Raw genomic sequence first — 17,719 nt, forward strand, 5'->3', positions numbered from 1 at the left:
GGACTGGAATTACATAAACATTCCCAAGATTTAATCGAAGACCCCAAAAGTATCGCTGCGTTTAAGACAGCTAAATGTGTTTCTGTGCATCAAATTCTATTTCTTTTTAAATTCAGGTGGAATTTTTTAAGTTTTATCATCTGTTTGTGCGATACCGTGCAAAAAAAAAGGTAACTTTTTAACGGTACGTTGCGTTTTATCTTTGCACAAGAGATGCATCTGTGAACGCATGCGTGACGCCTGCAATGATTTTGCGCAAATCAGCACACGAGCTAAATTTTGTGCATCGTTGTGGTATTAAAAAATTAGGGAATAGGCTCAACCTTGTTCCTAGCGCATTATGTTCATGAAGGAGTCACGATAATGATGGAAACCAGCTGTCTCGAGGCATACCATCTGGGAAAGAAGTTGCTTGATTAAAAATTGTTCTGTGTAAGTATTTTGCAAAAGTGTTTTAAATAAATTTATGAAAAATTACTAAATTGTAAACATTTTCAAACCTCCCTATTAATTTTTGTAATATTTAGCAAACGGTTGAAAAACGCTTAGATGAAAAGCTTTTTGAATACATGACCGATTTAATCATCTTTTTTGAATACATGTACAGCTTGGTGCATCTTAATGTTTATTAAACATTAACACGTTGCACTTAAACATATTAACACGTTGTTACGACGAAAATGCTTTTTTAAAACAATTGCGAGCTGTAAAAAAAAACGTCTTAATATAAACGCACCTTCCAGTGAATTAGAAATTTCAAAGCCTCAAATAATGTAAAAGACTCAAAAACTGCATCATTTTAGTCGTTTTAACTATTCTTTATTAATTATTTCGAAAAACTTACATAACCTCATTTTCAGGATAACATACCTTAAGCACTTTGATCCTGCTTTGTAAAAGCTCAACATTTGTGCTTATCTTGTTAGCTACGCAATATTGTAACTACGCAAACATGCTTTCGTTTATGGTTTCAAAAAGAATCAATTTTATAGTCAATATCATATAGCATTATGGAGTAAGATATTAGTAGCTTAAACGTTCAAGCTATTCACCCTTACTATCTATGTGTATTTGCATTCTCTCTAAATACCTCTCGAACGTGATTGGCCACTCTTCGCTAGGTATTGTCAGTCAGGTAATGCTTGATTTTGCTGAAATGCCAAAAATCACTAGGTACCAAGTCCTGTGAGTTTGGTGGAGGTCAATTATCACGAAACCCTTGTAGTTCAGTTGCTTTGGACAACTTTTATTACATAAGGTCTTGCGTTGTCATGCAAGACTTTCCTCGCCCATTTCACACAACCGCCCTCTACCTTCTTTAAATTTCGCCAAATTATGCCGCTAAAAGCCTTGACGCTTTGCTTTTTGAGTTGTCGTAAGTCGTGATGCGAGTTTTGAACAACGGTATTTGAGCTATGTATTTGAGTTGATGTAAAGAAATATGGGTATCATTTTCGATGAATTGCTTAAAGTTAATTCATTGTGGATTACCTTGAGTGTTTTTCTTAGTTTATGGCGAACCAAATTGTATAAGAAGATTTTTGCAATTTTTATTTTTTGGAAAAAGTGTTTTTGCTAGAAAGCTAACTAAATATTCATGCAATTTTCAAAATTTAGGCAAAATATGCTTATTTTGCGCACAGTTAAACGGTCTACATCACATGATGTAATACTTTTAAAAAAGAATTGCTTTTTAACGAAGTATAAGTAAAAATATAATTACTTCTGGATACCACTTAATGTAAAGAATTATAGAAAACTATTCGCAAAACTATTCTCATTAATATTTTCGCCCGATGATGCGCCTGACGCTAAAAGTTTAAGAAACAAAATCTCGGGAAAATATGCATCTCGGGATCTCTGATTAAAAAAAAAAAAACAAAAGCAAAAAAGAGCAAAAAGAATTTTCTAAATGTAGTTAAAAGCTTGCAATTATTGATATTGTTTTTATTATCTACATATTTATTATTATTTCCCAAAATATTTTTATAGGAAAATTAGATAAGGAAAGGAAAACTTGTGCACTAAGTTATTTTTTACTCGATGAGTCAATTAAATAATTCTTATGTCTCTATTTTTTAAAGTTTCACACTGACGTATTGGCAAACTCATGCAACGGTTGGATTTTTTTTTGAAATTGTTTATTGAAAATCAATTTGAACGACAAATTATCCACTGAAATGCAGGCAACTTGACTGATAATGAAGAATGAACCAAGAAAAATTGCTCATAATAGATTTGCTTTCTTATGCCATGCCCCAACTTCTATGAGTTTAACGCTTAATCATACGCAAAAAAAGAAATTATTTGCCCATCCCTCCTATCTTGCTGGCTGATTATATGAAAAATACGCAGCTTGCTTTTCCGGGCTGGAATTTCACAGTGGTCAGAAAAGTGGTCAAAAAATTAAATTTTCGAGACCGATTTCCATAAACTTAAGGGTATAATTTTCATTTTTTAAAAATATGGGGGACAGTAAACTAGATGAATTTCGCTGTAAATCAATCCTTAATTAAGCCCATTGAATCAAAGACTACAACCTGGTAAAAATGAAAAAGTTTCTCCCTTAGAATTTTAAGCAAAGATCAAGTTATTTCAACAAAAGAACTTCTTTAAATAAGATTTTACGTTTGCTTTGATTACTTTATTTACTCGTGGAACGGTTTTTTATTCAAGAAAGCAAAAATACGACCTCCTGCCAGGCACTTAAAAAATCCACCAAAAACAAATACTATCTTTACTGTTTTCCCAGCATTCTGATATTGTTCCAAAAAGTTCCAAAGATCTATAATATTTAAATGAAAGTTTATTTTTTATTACACCATTTTTTTTTATTACACCATTTTTTCAAAAAAAATTCGACCGTTACGAACCGCTTTTTTGTATTTTTTATTTCTTGAAAATTTGAACCTCGACACATATAACAACTTTGTATGACATTAAGAATTTGAGCAGAAGCCTTGAAACACCAGCATCTAGTTTCATGCAACCAAATATACTGAAAACAGTGCTACAGACTTGGTCAGCTCTTTGCTCGCAAAAAAACCTTCTTGGGTCATGCATTTCCCCTTCCACCAGTGATTCTACAGATCTTCAATCAGCTTGCAAAGGGCTCTCTTATCAAAGCTGCATCTCCAAAGTGTCCTAAAGTGCGCTGACAATCTTTACTATTTGCTGAGAAGTCAGTTTGAGCTCAGCAGCAGGCCAGTTTGCAAATCCATCAGCTTCATGAGGAGGCAAGAGTAATAATACTTGCGACTTTAGGATTTTTTTTTAAAAACTCATGGACATTAATGATCCTGTCATTCAGGTCACAAATAGATTTTGAGAAATGGAGTTTTGGCGAATTTAACTTGGTTTGAATCATAATATTGTATAAATCTTATTTGTATTTGCAACAAATGGTTGAAGCAATTTTTTGTCATGTGCTATTGTATCTACACCTACAAGTCTTTGATTGCAGATTAATTGCATCAAAGTTAGAAACATAAAAAAATCAAGTTTCGTTAGGTTTTCTTACTTTTCCTCGTCTTTAATATTTTAAGTGCAGACACTGCACAAAACTTGGCATGGAATCATAAATTTGTTATGACTTTTGGGTCCTAAAACTAGATCTGAAGGGTTGCTGTAGTAAAATTAGTTTTAGTCGTGCAGTCGTTTTTTTGCAACCTTTTTTACTATTCCCCAGAGATTGTAACTTGTACAGCAGCTGAGAAAGATCCCCAAACCTTCTTCTGTTCGGGATGCTTGACATTGTTCAATGTGTCTGGGTCATATTGACTTACCAACGGAATTACGAACAAACTAGGATCGCTAACCTTGCACTTCGAAATGTCTGAAATATAACCTGCAAATAACAAATAATTAAGTTAATAATTATCAAGTGTCTCGTTGACTGTTTACTTTAGTTAGTGTCATTGTCACCTTAAATTTTCATATACAGTAGCTTTATAAGTTTTCATTAAATATTGTGACTCACCATTCTCAACTCTTGCCTAGTTTTTGTGTACCTTTTCCTTCATGACCTATTAGTAATTGTTTTTTAAAAAGGTTTTTTGGCCAGGTCTTCCAGCAGCTAACCACCTGCTTTGCACCGCACTCGAGCATTATCCACCAAAACTAAGATGAAACTAACACATGAAGTTTATAAAAAAAAAAAAATAATAAGAGGCTACCGACTATGCTAATTTCAATACAAAAAAAATATTAATTTAGATAAAATACAGCATCAGTTCTATACATAATTCTATACAAGATAGATATATATTAAGACAGTAATTTAACAAATAAAAATTACAAAAAGAAAAAGCTAAAGGAGCTTTTAAAAATATACCAAAAGCATAACGAAATTAGCGAGATTAAACGTGATAAATGAAATTAGCAATTGATGGCAAATACATCGTTCTTAACAAACTTACTGCATCTATGAGGTATAGACTAATAAATCAATAATAAGATAAATTTGTCAATTTGAACTTGTTTTATTTGTGACCAGGTAGTTTGAAGTTCCTGGTACAATTCATCAGCATTTCTGAACCTAACCTGCAAACGTACTTTATCATCACGTTCTTTTCATACTGTCTAAATAGGATTTAGGTCAGTAGAATGGGCCGGGCATTGAATTGGAGTGATTTTATTTGCATTATGGTTTAATGAGTTTCGATGTGTGTTTGGGATCCATGCAGTGATATTTTAGTTCTAAATATAATTTTATTTTGTTTTTTATTCAGTTCTTGTAGCATTGATTTAGTCACTAATTTTAATTTTACTTGTTTTTAATCAGTTCATTGCAGTGGTTTTCTTTGATAGCCCACTGTAGAAGCGTATTTTCATTTACAAAATTTTAAAGTTTGTTTCTCCAGAATTGAATTGTAAATGTATTTGTCCAGTATACCTTCTATGCGATAGAGTGGTTTCAATCACGGACGTATAAGAGATGAGCATGCAACAATATTGTTTTTTTTTTTTTGCGAACCATGCTCGTTGCGCATTGTGACAAATCTTTTGTTTTAAACAATAGAAGTTAAATTATATTGAAGTCTGTCGAATTCGTCGAAAATATTTGGTCTCTTCTAACCAGTCATATCAACTTCCTTTTAGTTATTAAAGGTAACAACAATAGAACCAAGTCTTAATTTTAAATAGCTAGACATTCTTAAAATTTTAAGAAATAACGCAGATGGATGATATAGAAATTTAAATAATCTACTTAACTACTTTTTAGTACATGTATAACTAGAGATATAATAAATAGTAATATAGAAATTTAAATAATCTACTTAACTAGTTTAGTACATGTATAACTAGAGATATAATAAATAGTTCAAAATTTCAACTACTTTTGTAGTTACCTAGAGCACAATGGTTTCCAGGGAACAACTCCATCTATTATATTGCTGTAGACTTCCAGTTTATGAATATTATAGAATTTTTTTTTTTTTTATGTTTAACAACAGAAATATATACAGTTAAGGATAAATAACGCATACATAAAATAAATGTAAATACAATAAAGAAAAAAATAATTTGTCACAGTTTTAAAGAATTTAGCAAAGCCAATTTACGGCAAACCGCAAGAATAACTAAGTCTTTAATATTGACATAATATGATTTACCAGCTATATATAAACTAACTTTTATTTTACAAAAAAAAAAGGGTTATTATGTGCTTTTTATGACATGAAATAATATATGAAATATGAAAATCGAAAACATGAAATATCTGGCCGCATTTTGCAAGATAATAATCAATTTGAATAACTTTTTAAAAGGTTTTGCATTATCAAATGAATTATAAAAAAGCCTATTGAAAATACACCTACTGAAAAAATAATGCATAATGGAATATATAGTAATTTGTAAACGCGTGATGTTACAAAGATATTTTATCCTGAACAGTTTAGTTAAACAAATGCTATAAAAGTTTAAACTAACACCACGTGATCAGAGTTTCTGTTTTAAAACTGTGGGCAACCATTTTAATAGATATTTTTGTTGACGGGTGAAAATTTAGAGTTAGTAGGAAACTCGCATGGTTCGCTGATTTCTGCGGCTTCTTTGCTGTAAAACAACGAGTTGCAACTAGGTCCATCTCTTATACGTTTATGGTCTCAATCCAGAAAATACTATGTAATGGTAGCACTTTGACTTAATTAAATTACACGCATACTTTTCTTTGCGTACTTTTTATTATTTCTTTTACTTCTAATAATAACAATTTATTCCTTTAAATAACTATATTATCAAATAATAAACTCTCAACTTTAAAATGTAATAAAATTATTTCTTATTCTTCTTACTTTTCTACTCTTTCGTAGCCTCCTCGTAATCTTCATAACCTCATTTGTGTAAACCTTTACCACTCCCCTCCCCAATGACTCCTTTTACCACTCCCCTCCCCAATGACCTCTTTTACCACTCCCCTCCCCTATGACCTCTTTTTGTTCTTTTAATTTCTTTTTACTTTTTATACTTTTAATTGCTTTTCTTTTGTTAAAATTATTGGCTTACGCAGCTTCTTATTCTTCAATAACAGACAGAAGGGACTTTCACAGCACCATTTATTTCTGTGATGTAAACTTTTTAAAAGCGCCTTGAGAGTAGTGATCGACCGAAACCGAAATTTGAGCCGAAACCGAAAGTACCGAAATTTCGGTTCAGTAAAGCCGTAGCCGAAGCCGAAATTTGAAAAAAAATGTTAAAAATCCCTGAACCTTTTATGATCACCGAATTAAAGCAAAAAAAACTATTTTACGTATATCTAAGCAATCACCATGTAACATAATTTGATAAAAACTATAATATGTCAAAAAAAAAAAGTAGAATATGTCAAGACATTTTAATAATTAAAGTTAACAATTGAAATATTTTCTCTACAGAATAAAATTTTTTCCATGTTTTCTGGCAAAATTCTGTTTCTTTCATTTGAAAGAATGTCTCCAGCAGTTGAAAACAACCTTTCAACTTCGGTAGATGTTGGTGGAGGTGTAAGGAATCTCTTTGCCATTTTTGCCAAACCAAACTTTGCTTTTAATGTTGTTTTTTCTTCATACTCTTTCCAAAACTCTAAACAGCATGAAGATGTTGGGCTTTCTAAGTACTCGTTTAAAACTTCCTTTGCTAATTTGGAAGTTGGATTTTTGGACCTTGTATTTTGTGACTGTGCAATTATATTTTGCATCATTGAAGAAAACCCAGTGTTCTCAATAGACTTAGTTTTCATCACAGGAGTAGTTTCATTTTGGCTCAAAATGGAACTGTCTAATTCCAAAAGAACTTGTTTTTTTGCAGCTTGAAAGGCTTCTTGGGATCTAAAGAAGTGGTGCTTGTATCTGGGATCAAGAAGTGTTGCTATTGCAAAATGATCAATGGTTTCTAAATCAAAAAAACGTGCCTCCATTGCTTTCTTTAAAGCATTTTTCATGCCAATCACTTCTTCGTCATCAGAGGGAACTTCGAATGATTTCAGGATAGTTGTCACAATTGGAATACATGCACTGATGCAAGCATCCTTTCCAGAGAGCAATTTGGTGGCTTCTTCGAAAATCGCTAAAATGTGTACCAGCTTTTCACACAGGTTCCAATCCTGTACAGTGAACTCAATGCCGCTGGAAGGACGGATTAGCAGCGTGGTAGCAATTGCTAATTTCAAGTACAGAATTCTTTCAAGCATGTAATATGTTGAATTCCAGCGTGTTGGGACATCATTTTTGAGTCCGAGCCTGTCAAAATTGTTCATTTGAACCTCTTGTTGTTTGTAAAGCTCAGCAAAGAAGGAATTTGAAAAAGAAGCATGAGTGCAAAGCTTTCGACATTTTTCTATCAAGTTTACAGCACTCTGGAGTGAAAAAAGTTCTTTTTTAATCACTAGTTGAAGTGAATGATTTAGACACCCAGCAGACTTGTAAACACACTGTGGTTCTTTGAAAGCTGCTTTTATATTTGCAGCATTGTCTCTTAAGCAGAATGTGATCTTGTCCTTTAGCTCCCACTCTTTCACAACATTCTCAAGTCTTTGAAAAATGTTTGAAGCAGTATGTTTTTCATCAAACTTGGAACATGACAGGCAGAATTTGATCCGCTCCCATTTGTCTGAAATGAAGTGTGCCATCATGCCCAAGTACTTATGATGAAAGGATGACCAAGCGTCCAGAGAGATGGAGATAGTTTCAGCATTTTTTTCGTTAAGCATAACTTTCGTTGCAAGCTTAATCTTTTCATAGGCTGGATTGAGCATGCTTTGGTAGTATTTCTCACTTCCAATGTCAAAGTGTGGTTTAAAAAGTGCATGATGGCGTAAAAATCCCGGATTATTCACAATTGACCAAGGCTGTAAGTCGAGGATAATCATTTCAAATATAGATCTATGAAACTTAAGACCTTCTTCGGAATTTAAATCAATTTTTGAGATATTGTCAACCCAGCCAGGCATTGTAAATTGCAGCATTTCAGTCCTCTGGCGTTTTGATCTGATGTCAAATAAAGGTATTGTTCTTTTTTTAATTGTAAGAGGCTCAAGCTGATCTGAAGTTGGTATATTTTCAGGATTGTCGCTAGTTGTGAGTATTGCTTTTTCAGTTAGGAGATTTTTTAGAGTAAGCTGTGGATGCCGACTTCTTAAATGTGATGAAAGTCCGCTAAGTGATTGAAGTTTTGGATTGTGGGATCCACGAGATATTTTCAAATTGCAGATATTGCAAGTTGCGTATTTGGAATCACTGGCTGTTACGGTAAAATGATTCCACAAATAGCTTTTCTTTCGATTATTTTCCATTGTAAAATTTAGCACTGAGAAACTTTGATTAAATTATTGATTTTGGTTACTTAACTTAAATGTTAACTTATTTAAAGAATGATTTGAGAATAGTAACTTGAATCAATTATGTAACGTGACTTCAATTAAAATTTCTACAATTGTTATAGTTAAAAATTGATTTACTAACAAACGATTAAAATTAGGAAATCGTCATGATCCCACTCTAAATTAAAAAAAAGTTATCTAGACTTTAAAAAAAATCTTATAAAAGTTTCGGTTCATTTCGGTTGTGGTTTGAACCGAAATTTCGGCCGAAACAGGAAAAGTAAAAAATTGCTGTCGCAGAAATTTCGGTTTCGGCTTCGGCCGAAACTTCGGCCGAAGCCGAAAGTTTCCGTTCACTACTTGAGAGTAGAAACCAAGATCTATAAAAAAAATTTCTTTAACTTCAATATTGCTTAAAAAATTTTTATCAATATTGTTTACAAATCCAGATTTGGATCCCACATAATTGCAGCAACATTTTCATTAAGTATTAAGCATCAATGTAACCACAGAATGTAACGGCATGTTTGTAAAACTTTGCGCAATCTATTTTCTGAATACTTCATGAATTTCATAGTGAGCCGTATTATTTAAATATTTATCAGTATTTATTGGTTAAAATTAACATCTTTCTAACTGTAGCGAAATGCATTTGCTTAGCGGATTTCTTTCCTTTTGTTTTTACATTAAACAATCAATTTCAATTAACATCTGTACATAATCATCAATGCGTCACTGGAATACATTTTGTTAGTCATTAATAATTACAAGAAGTGTCGCAATTTTACTTTTTTTTTTTAAAATGCCTCCTCAGTTTAAATCAAAATTATATGATATTTTCAAAATTAAAAAAAAACAAACAAACAAAAAAACAACTTACTAATATCAATATCTATTATCTATTTCCATTTGGCGGCGATTTTTTTTCTTTAGAGAAAGTTCTGCCCAAGGATCATTAGCATTTTCCGGCAGGTTTTTTACGAAGCTTATGGAGAATATTTAATTTATGAGCATTTTATCGATAAACAACTCGCACCATCACAATACTTGAAACCAACATCGAATAGTTTTGCACTTTTGAGACGCCGCTTTTGAGAATGGAAGGAGACATGTCTGCAAAGCTTTACCTACAAAGGTCACAAAAAGTTCAACAATCGTACGGCGAAGATCTTTTGAAACTGGTTGACATTAAACAGGGCGACCATGTTTTGGACATTGGGTGCGGATGTGGGAACTTATCGGCGCTAATGGCTAAAAAAGTAAGAAACTAGTAGCCCGGTATGAGCTTTTTTCTTGGAATTGCATTTTTAATTACCTTTTTTTAAAAAACATCTATCAAATGCGTTTAGGTAGGGCAAACTGGTAGAGTGGTTGGAATTGACCCGGACTTAGACCGAATTAAAGTGGCAAAAAAACAGTTTGTGCATTTGCATAATTTAACATTTACTTCTGCTAAAAGCATCAATTTTCCGGTCGATGAGAGCGATCCTTTTGATTATGCCATATGCAATGCTGTTTTGCATTGGATTCCTACTAACGAAAAAGTTGCCAGTTTTAAAAGAATCCTTAGTTCGTTAAAACTGGGCGGTTTGTTTGTGGGTAACATATCGCTGAAGACTTCAAAGAATCTGGATTTGGCAGTATCGCTTCTTGCTAAAGAAGACCAAGAAAAGGTATTAAGTAACTACTACCGAGAGAGCCCCAGCGAGTTGCACGAGATGCTTACGGAAGCTGGGTTTAGGCTCCTCAAATACGAACATCGCTACAAAGAAGTAAAAATGGGGACAACAAGTAACTTTCTTAATTGGGTCACTGCACTCTACAGTGGAAAGTATGATTTCAAAGCTATCTACGAAGAAACGGGTGCAAAAGCCAAGTTTGAACTCTTTCCTGACGGATCTGTAAAGCACACGTCGGAGGGTGTCACTTTTATTGCAATGAAACCTTATTTGTAGCCGAATATTTTAAAAATGATTACATTCTTTAATTATTTTTGTGTCTTAAAATTAAACAAAGTTAAACAATTATGTTAGCATTTGTTAACAAATGAGGAGCATATAACGGGGTTTTTTTTATGTATTTTAAATAAAAAGAGATGCTCTTGAAGTTTACTCCATCTTTTTTTTACTGAAGTTTTTCCCGTGTTTTAAATTTTCTCATAGACTGTTGATGTCTTACAATTTTCGATTGTTACAGACCATCACAGAAACCAACTCTCTATTTGATTGACATAATTGGTATTGACTTGACTGAATAATGAATTACATTTGAAGCAAAAAATGTTAAGCAGCATATTTTGTAGTGTTGTTACGACTTTAAAATTATTCGTCTGTCGACTAAATCAATTAATGTATTTTTAAAAGTCGACCAAAATCGACTAATACATTTTTAAAATCAACTAAGCCGACTAAAAGTCGATTTAGTTGAAATATTTGAATAAAAATTTTTATTATAAATCATATACTTTGATGTTGCTTGACAACTTAGTTTTAAGATGCTATGAAACCAATAGAACTTAAGAAGAGAGAAAACATAAAAGCAATGTGGTATGTAATACTGTTACAACAACACACGCTGTTGTTATATCAAGAGCATTTTCTTTGTTGGATTTTAATTCATCTTAATCTCTTAGATGAATTAAAATCGAATAAACAAACAAAAACGGAAATTAGAATCACAAAGTAAAGAAAAAATTTACAGATGGGCATTTTATATCATTTTTCACAACAATTAAGGCAAATTATAAACAAAAAAATTTAATAAAAACAGTGGCGTAGATTGGTGGGGGCAGATGGGACGGCTAAACTTTTTTTGGGGTGACAGATTTATAAAACTTTTTTGCATCCTTAACAGAGTACTATAACACATTACTCAGTATTTTGTTTAAAAATGCATCAACTGGTTACTGTAATGAAAAAAAAAAAAACATGGCGCTCTTTTTCATTATACTATCATCATCATGCAAACGTTTAGCATTATCACATTAATAAAGTGGTGGTAAATGCAATAAGCTTAGAGTTAAGTTTATGTGATACAGCAAATTAGGTTCAATAGTAAGATATTTTGGTTGAATTAAAAAAACAGCTATGAATGATATTCTTACGCATGGGTCAATCTTTATAAGTAATTTATATTTACAAGATAAAATACTAATAAAGATATATCTTTACTAATTGATCAGCATGATAACATTATTAATGGTTGAAAAAATTAAATCAAGTGAAAAAATAGAAATAAGGATGTCAGGATGATTACCCGATTAAATCGACTTTTAATCGATTAGTAAAAACCTATAGTCGATTAAATCGACTAAGGTAAGTATGGGTATTAAGACCCACCTAACAGACTTTTGGTCATTTAGGCTTTAAAAATTAAGTTTAAAAAAATATTTTCGATTGCTGCTTAAGATTAATCATTCCTTGATGTAAAAATCTTATCTGCATATTGAGGAAATAATTATAACAAAAGTTATTTATGTTTTTGTAGCATACCTTAATTGGGCCTTATTACCCCCTTATGGGGGTAATAAGGCCCATGTAAAAAATACAAAAAATAAATAAAGAAAAACCAGAAAAAAGTTTGGAAACATTCTTTTAATGCATAGTTTATCTCACATTTATAAAATAATAAGTAATCTTGCATATTTATATACTTTAAAAGAATCAATTTTTTATACAACAGTGAATAACAACAGAAAATTAAAAAATTCAATAAAGAAATGTTACAAAGAAAAACATTATTCTTCGCAGAATGGACATACTAATTCTTCCTCATCTTCAGAATCATATCCCATGCTTTGAAAGCCTCCTGCAATTGACCATCTGTCCAATTAGCTCTACTTTTTCCAGTAGCAGTTGCCATTTCCAAAGACAATATTTTAAATATATATTTTTTTAATAAATAGTATTTAAGTCTATAAAAATAAATATATAATTTTTTCTTTTAAAAAACAACATTTTATAAATTGATTAAAAAGTAAAAAATAAATTTTTTCAAAAGTAGTAAAAATATAAAATCTATAAATTCCAGAACAACAACGTTTTTGTAACTAATATTTAACAATTTTATTTATTTACACTAAAGTTTGTTGTTTATTGTTTGTATAAATTACTTTTCTTAACTATTTCTTTTATTTACGCCAAAACTTAAGTCAGTTTCAAGTTGTTTGTTTTAATTACTTTTCTTAATAAATTCTTTTGTAACGCTAAACGAAAGTTTAGCGCATTTCTTTTATTATTACCGCTGACCTCGTGTTTGGGCCTTATTACCCGATTTTTAGTGGGCCTTATTACTCGCTTTGAACCTGTTACGTTTATCGATAATGTATCCTTTTGTTTCAACACTTGCATAAATATTATATGATGAGTAATGATAACGAATAAGTACTTAATGCAAATAAATGCAATTGAAAAAAATAGAAGCTTTATAAAATATTTTAAAATGTAAAAACACGTATCTTAAAAATTAGACTTAAGCAATTTTTGACCAAACTAACAAAGTAATCTTGCTTTGTCGAACGCGCGGTAAAGAAATGCTGATTTTTTTTGCTGCCAGTGATAAAACCAGATAACTCTAATATTTTAATGTCGAAAAAAAGTTTCACAATTTATTTTTTCCCTAACTTTGAATTAGTGGGCTTTATTACCCGCCGGGGCTTAATACCCATACTTACCTTATTCGATTTTTCAAAGTCCACTAATTTCGACTTTCAACTAGTCGACTTTTAGTCGATTTAGTCGAAGTCGATAACAACACTAATATTTTAAGAAATTTAAATTTGGTAAAGCAATATTAACCTTTTATGTTTGTTTGATAGTAAAATACAATTTGTATATACATGTGTATGTTGAATTAGTTTTGTCTGGTGATATCAGAAGATAATCATAAATTTCTGAACCTACCGTGCAAACGTAGTTTATCATCACGTTGTTTCCATAAAGCCTTAATAGGATTTAGATCAGGAGAATGCGCAGGCTATATTATTACAGTGATTTTGTTTACATTATGATTTAATGAGCTGTGATGTGTGTTTGGGATCCATGCAGCAATATTTAAGTTCTAAATATAATTTCTATTTCCGTTTTTATTCAGTTCTTGTAGCATTGATTTAATTTCTAATTTTACCTTTACTTGTTTTGAATCAGTTCTGATAAAATTAATTTCAGTTCAGCTCTTATGATTTCAATAATTTTACTTCTTATTTCAGTTACTAATTCAGTTCATATTTTACTTCTATCAAATTTTACTGCAGTTAGAAGTCCTAACGGCACATTTTTTGAAAAAATTAAAGTGTAGTCTTGAAGTGTATGAATTTGGGTAACTTGCACTAGTCGCATTCATTTAAAAAAAAATCTTATGGCACCTTCCGGGGCCTGAGAAAAAAAAAAAAAAAACTTGCCCCACCCCGGGGTAAGTTGGCGGAAACTGTAAAAAAGATTATTAAGTTTTAGTGAATAAAAGTTAATAAAAATTATTTAATATTTCTAAGAGCTGGTAGCAATTAGTAGTTCGATTATGAAGCCAAAAAAATTCCCCACCTTTGTTCCTGGTAACAAAATCCCCTAAAAAATATTTTTTGAAAAAAATAAATTAAAAAAAAATTTTTTTTGTAAAAAATAACTTTTTTCAATATTGTTACAAATAAAAATTTAAGAAAAATTAATTTTATAAAAATATTTTTGTTTTCCATCTTACCCCGTGAAAATTTTGCCAATAAACCCTAAAAGCCTTTCAATAAACAGCCTATTGATCCTGAAAAACAGCAACTATTAAAAAAAAACCTGACTGATAATAGTAAATCAATTGTGACTGGAATATTTACAGTAGTTTTTTTTCATAGGATCCAGGATGAAATGGCCAATTAGGAAGGTTCCCTAAGATTTCTGAGACTTTTTAATAAAAGGCAGATAAACGCAATTCGTCAACTTACCCCTGCTGCCAACTAGCCCCGGTCTCCCCTATCATTATTTCTTGAAATAATGATAGCAGAGACCGGGGAGACCATAAGTTTCAAGAAAAATTTCTAAATAATATCTTAATTTAATACTAAACTTTTATTCAATCTAAATAAGCATACAAATAGTCATTTTATGACTATTTGTATGCTTATTTAGATTGTTAAATGTTAAATTAAGAAATTGTTTAGATATGGTTCAATTCAGTTATTTGATTCAATTGAGTTATAACACAATGATTCAATTGAGTTATAATAAGATTTTTTTTCGAAATTGAAAGAAAATATCTGGTTGAATTATAATTACAAGTTTTTGTTCTGTTTCATAAAAACTCTCATCTCTAATGATTTTTTTCATTCGATTGCGGCGACCAACGGTTAAAATTCCACAAAGTGAAAATATCCTTTCTTCAAACGCCAGTGATGCTGGAACGGACAATAAATCTTCAGCCAACATTGTAATCTTGCAGGCCGTTACTTGGCAGCACTTCATCACCGCTTATGTCTACCAAATACCTTGATAACTGACTTGCAACAGCGACATTGGCTGGGTTATAAATTTTTCCTTCTTTTGAAAAGATTTTAGTTGACAAGAACTTAAAGCGCTTTATGATTCACATTTAGATCCTTTTCACTCAGCAGCAGCTTGTAATTCTGGCTCTACTCCACAAACACTTGTTATATACATCTTTGCGCTGCTAATGAACTTATAAAGACTTTGCTTATATAGACTAATGAACTTCTTACAATTTGTTACCATTTTTATTTTTTTAGTTTAAATAAGGTAAGACGCAATTTTGTAAATTTAATAAATTTCCGAAAATAATTTATATACACTAATAACATAAATGATAATATGTACCAATTTCTGTAAAAACTTCATTCACCGATGTCTTTATTTTATCTTTATTTTTATCTTTATTCAAACATCTGATATGTACTGTTCTATCTTGAGGTGCAGTCAGTTATCACAGACTTTTCACACTTGTCAATAAGTTTCTCAATTGCCACACTTAATTTCCTAATTCTTGATACAACTTCTCTTGTTTCTAAGATGGTTGCACTATAATGTTCATAAACTAGTTTTATGAGAACCTGGAGTGTGTGAGCCATTGAGGGCATTCAACGATATGAAATATGATCTGGCAGGGATAAATCAGTTTGTTCTGACTGAGACTGGATCTCTTCCTCATCAGTTTCATGTTCAGACTCGTCAGATTCAAACACTTAAGATTCAGATTCGTCAAATTTCTTAGCTGCATGCACTTCCTGTAATAGCCTGATGGAAATTACAGGAAGTGCATGCAGCTAAGAAATCTGACGAATCTGAATTGGGTCAACCATACTTCAGACCCTGCAATATAAGGTTTAAATCAGTTAAAATTTAATACACATCAGTTAGTGTTGTTAGTTACTATAGTGTTACATTAATGACACTATAATTACAGATAAACATTTAAAAATTGTATAGCATTGAATGGATTTAAAACAATAATTTAAAAATTTAGTTGTGTTAATTATTACCTGACAATTAAAACTTTGGGTCAAACGTTTTTATCATCTTTCAAAACGACGGCTAATCAAGCAATGCCATTGGGTAGCTGGTATTAACAATCATTTCAATCACGCTATCTTGAAGCACTTGATATTCACTTGATTCCGTTGGCCACGCGGTGATTCGGTGTCCAAAGCACTTCTTATTGTCTGGGTCTTTGTCTTTTCACTATTTCGGAAAGATGTAGAATTTATTTCATTAATTTTACATTTCAAAAATATTATTTCTGCATTTCGTTTTTTCTTTTCATCCGTGTAACATTTGTGTATGCCTTTATGTATTCTCTGAATATGCGCTCCCAAGTTACTGGAATTTTTTCCGGCAAGAGTTGCGCCACGCGCGCCTTCATTATTCTTGTCCTATACTAGACATGTGGATTTGTCGGTTTTTTCATCGTAAATGAGGAATTTCCATACAAGACTGTCACGTTTCCTACCAGCCAACCTTGACAAACTCATTATTCTGTTAGTGATTGATTTTCAACTCTTAAGAATCTTTAAATATTTAAATCATTTTGTAACAAAAGATTGAACGCAATGAATTTATACTTAACGTAATGACAAGCACGTGACCAGTTTTATGGTCCAATTATACATTCTATAATCATTCCTAGCATCATCGTTATGGTCAAACATGTGCGCCAATTTTAAAGCAAGTAGGGAAGACTGGGGCTAGTTGGGTACAGTTTTAGTTTTTGAGCTCTGTGCATTTCTGGGTGAACTTTTTGAGGATTTAAAATTGCAGTTCAAAAGAATATGATTTGGCAAGCATGTTCAAGTGTCAAACATCAAAAAAAAAAAAAAAAAAATGGTGGCCCAAAAAGGGCCTCCAAAAAAGAAAAAAATATGTGCCAACTTACCCCGGCCCGGGGTAAGTTGCCTATACTCTCAGGGTAAGTTGGCACACCATATAAAAAGAGACAAGTTTAGCAACATTAAGCATCTATTTAAAGCGCATCTTTTTTATGAAAACTCTTGATAATTTTTATCCAAAAGTATTTTTTGACATTAACTTTTATTGCCCTTTAGTCGATCGAATAGACTTTTCTTCCATAAAAATAGCATCAACAGCACTTTTTGTAACATTTTTAGAATTTACAGGCCTATCTACTTTTTTTTATAATTTCTCATGTCTGTAGATCTGTAGTGTTATATAGCTTAAGTAAATTTATGGCCAATGCGAAAAGTTGTAAGTCGGCACATACTGCCAACTTGCCCCGCGATCACTGTGCCAACTAATCCTAAAAGCTTTTTGTTCACAAAATGGTTTATAAATACCCAAAAACGCAAAATATTGAGAAACACAAAATTTGACTGGTTAGAGTGAACCATACAACACTTAAATCTATTCGAGTTTTCTTGTAATATGGTTACAAAAGTTACAAAATTAGTAAAAAAATACTAAGCTTCGC

The 17,719-nt window shown here is 31.5% G+C and overlaps 2 protein-coding genes across 3 annotated transcripts; one reads left to right on the forward strand and one right to left on the reverse strand.

The window, feature by feature from the left end:
- Window positions 1-235: 235 nt before the first annotated feature.
- On the forward strand, window positions 236-10,911 carry LOC149890606 (uncharacterized). Of its 2 annotated transcripts, none has more exons than XM_090081397.1 (3): window positions 236-432; window positions 9,734-10,059; window positions 10,150-10,911. In XM_090081397.1, the coding sequence occupies exons 2-3, from the start codon at window positions 9,898-9,900 to the stop codon at window positions 10,753-10,755; spliced, it is 768 nt and encodes a 255-aa protein (XP_089937523.1). In that variant the 5' UTR covers window positions 236-432; window positions 9,734-9,897; the 3' UTR covers window positions 10,756-10,911. The 2 variants fall into 2 exon arrangements, with proteins under 2 accessions (XP_089937523.1, XP_089937524.1); XM_090081398.1 differs by lacking the exon at window positions 236-432 and adding an exon at window positions 8,597-8,729.
- On the reverse strand, window positions 3,678-8,773 carry LOC145199276 (zinc finger BED domain-containing protein 4-like). Its single transcript, XM_090081940.1, has 3 exons — window positions 6,957-8,773; window positions 6,755-6,795; window positions 3,678-3,847 (listed from the first exon to the last, which is right to left on the reverse strand). Exons 1-3 carry the CDS (start codon window positions 8,771-8,773, stop codon window positions 3,678-3,680), a joined length of 2,028 nt encoding a protein of 675 aa, XP_089938066.1.
- Window positions 10,912-17,719: the final 6,808 nt, after the last annotated feature.

This window comes from Hydra viridissima, unplaced genomic scaffold (genome assembly GCF_058129835.1).
Source record: "Hydra viridissima isolate aposymbiotic clone 2 unplaced genomic scaffold, HvirCarnegie_v1 scaffold_3, whole genome shotgun sequence".
Classification (NCBI taxonomy): domain Eukaryota; kingdom Metazoa; phylum Cnidaria; class Hydrozoa; order Anthoathecata; family Hydridae; genus Hydra; species Hydra viridissima.

Excerpts from the sequence above, each read along its gene's own strand:
- LOC149890606 (XM_090081397.1), top strand. The coding sequence starts at position 9,898 with ATGGAAGGAGACATGTCTGCAAAGCTTTACCTACAAAGGTCACAAAAA. Across the intron at positions 10,060-10,149 it reads CGGCGCTAATGGCTAAAAAA|GTAGGGCAAACTGGTAGAGT; the intron begins GTAAGAAACTAG and ends AAATGCGTTTAG.
- LOC145199276 (XM_090081940.1), bottom strand. The coding sequence starts at position 8,773 with ATGGAAAATAATCGAAAGAAAAGCTATTTGTGGAATCATTTTACCGTA. Across the intron at positions 6,796-6,956 it reads ACATCTACCGAAGTTGAAAG|TTTTTATCAAATTATGTTAC; the intron begins GTTGTTTTCAAC and ends GACATATTATAG. Across the intron at positions 3,848-6,754 it reads TGGTGATTGCTTAGATATAC|GTTATATTTCAGACATTTCG; the intron begins GTAAAATAGTTT and ends TGTTATTTGCAG.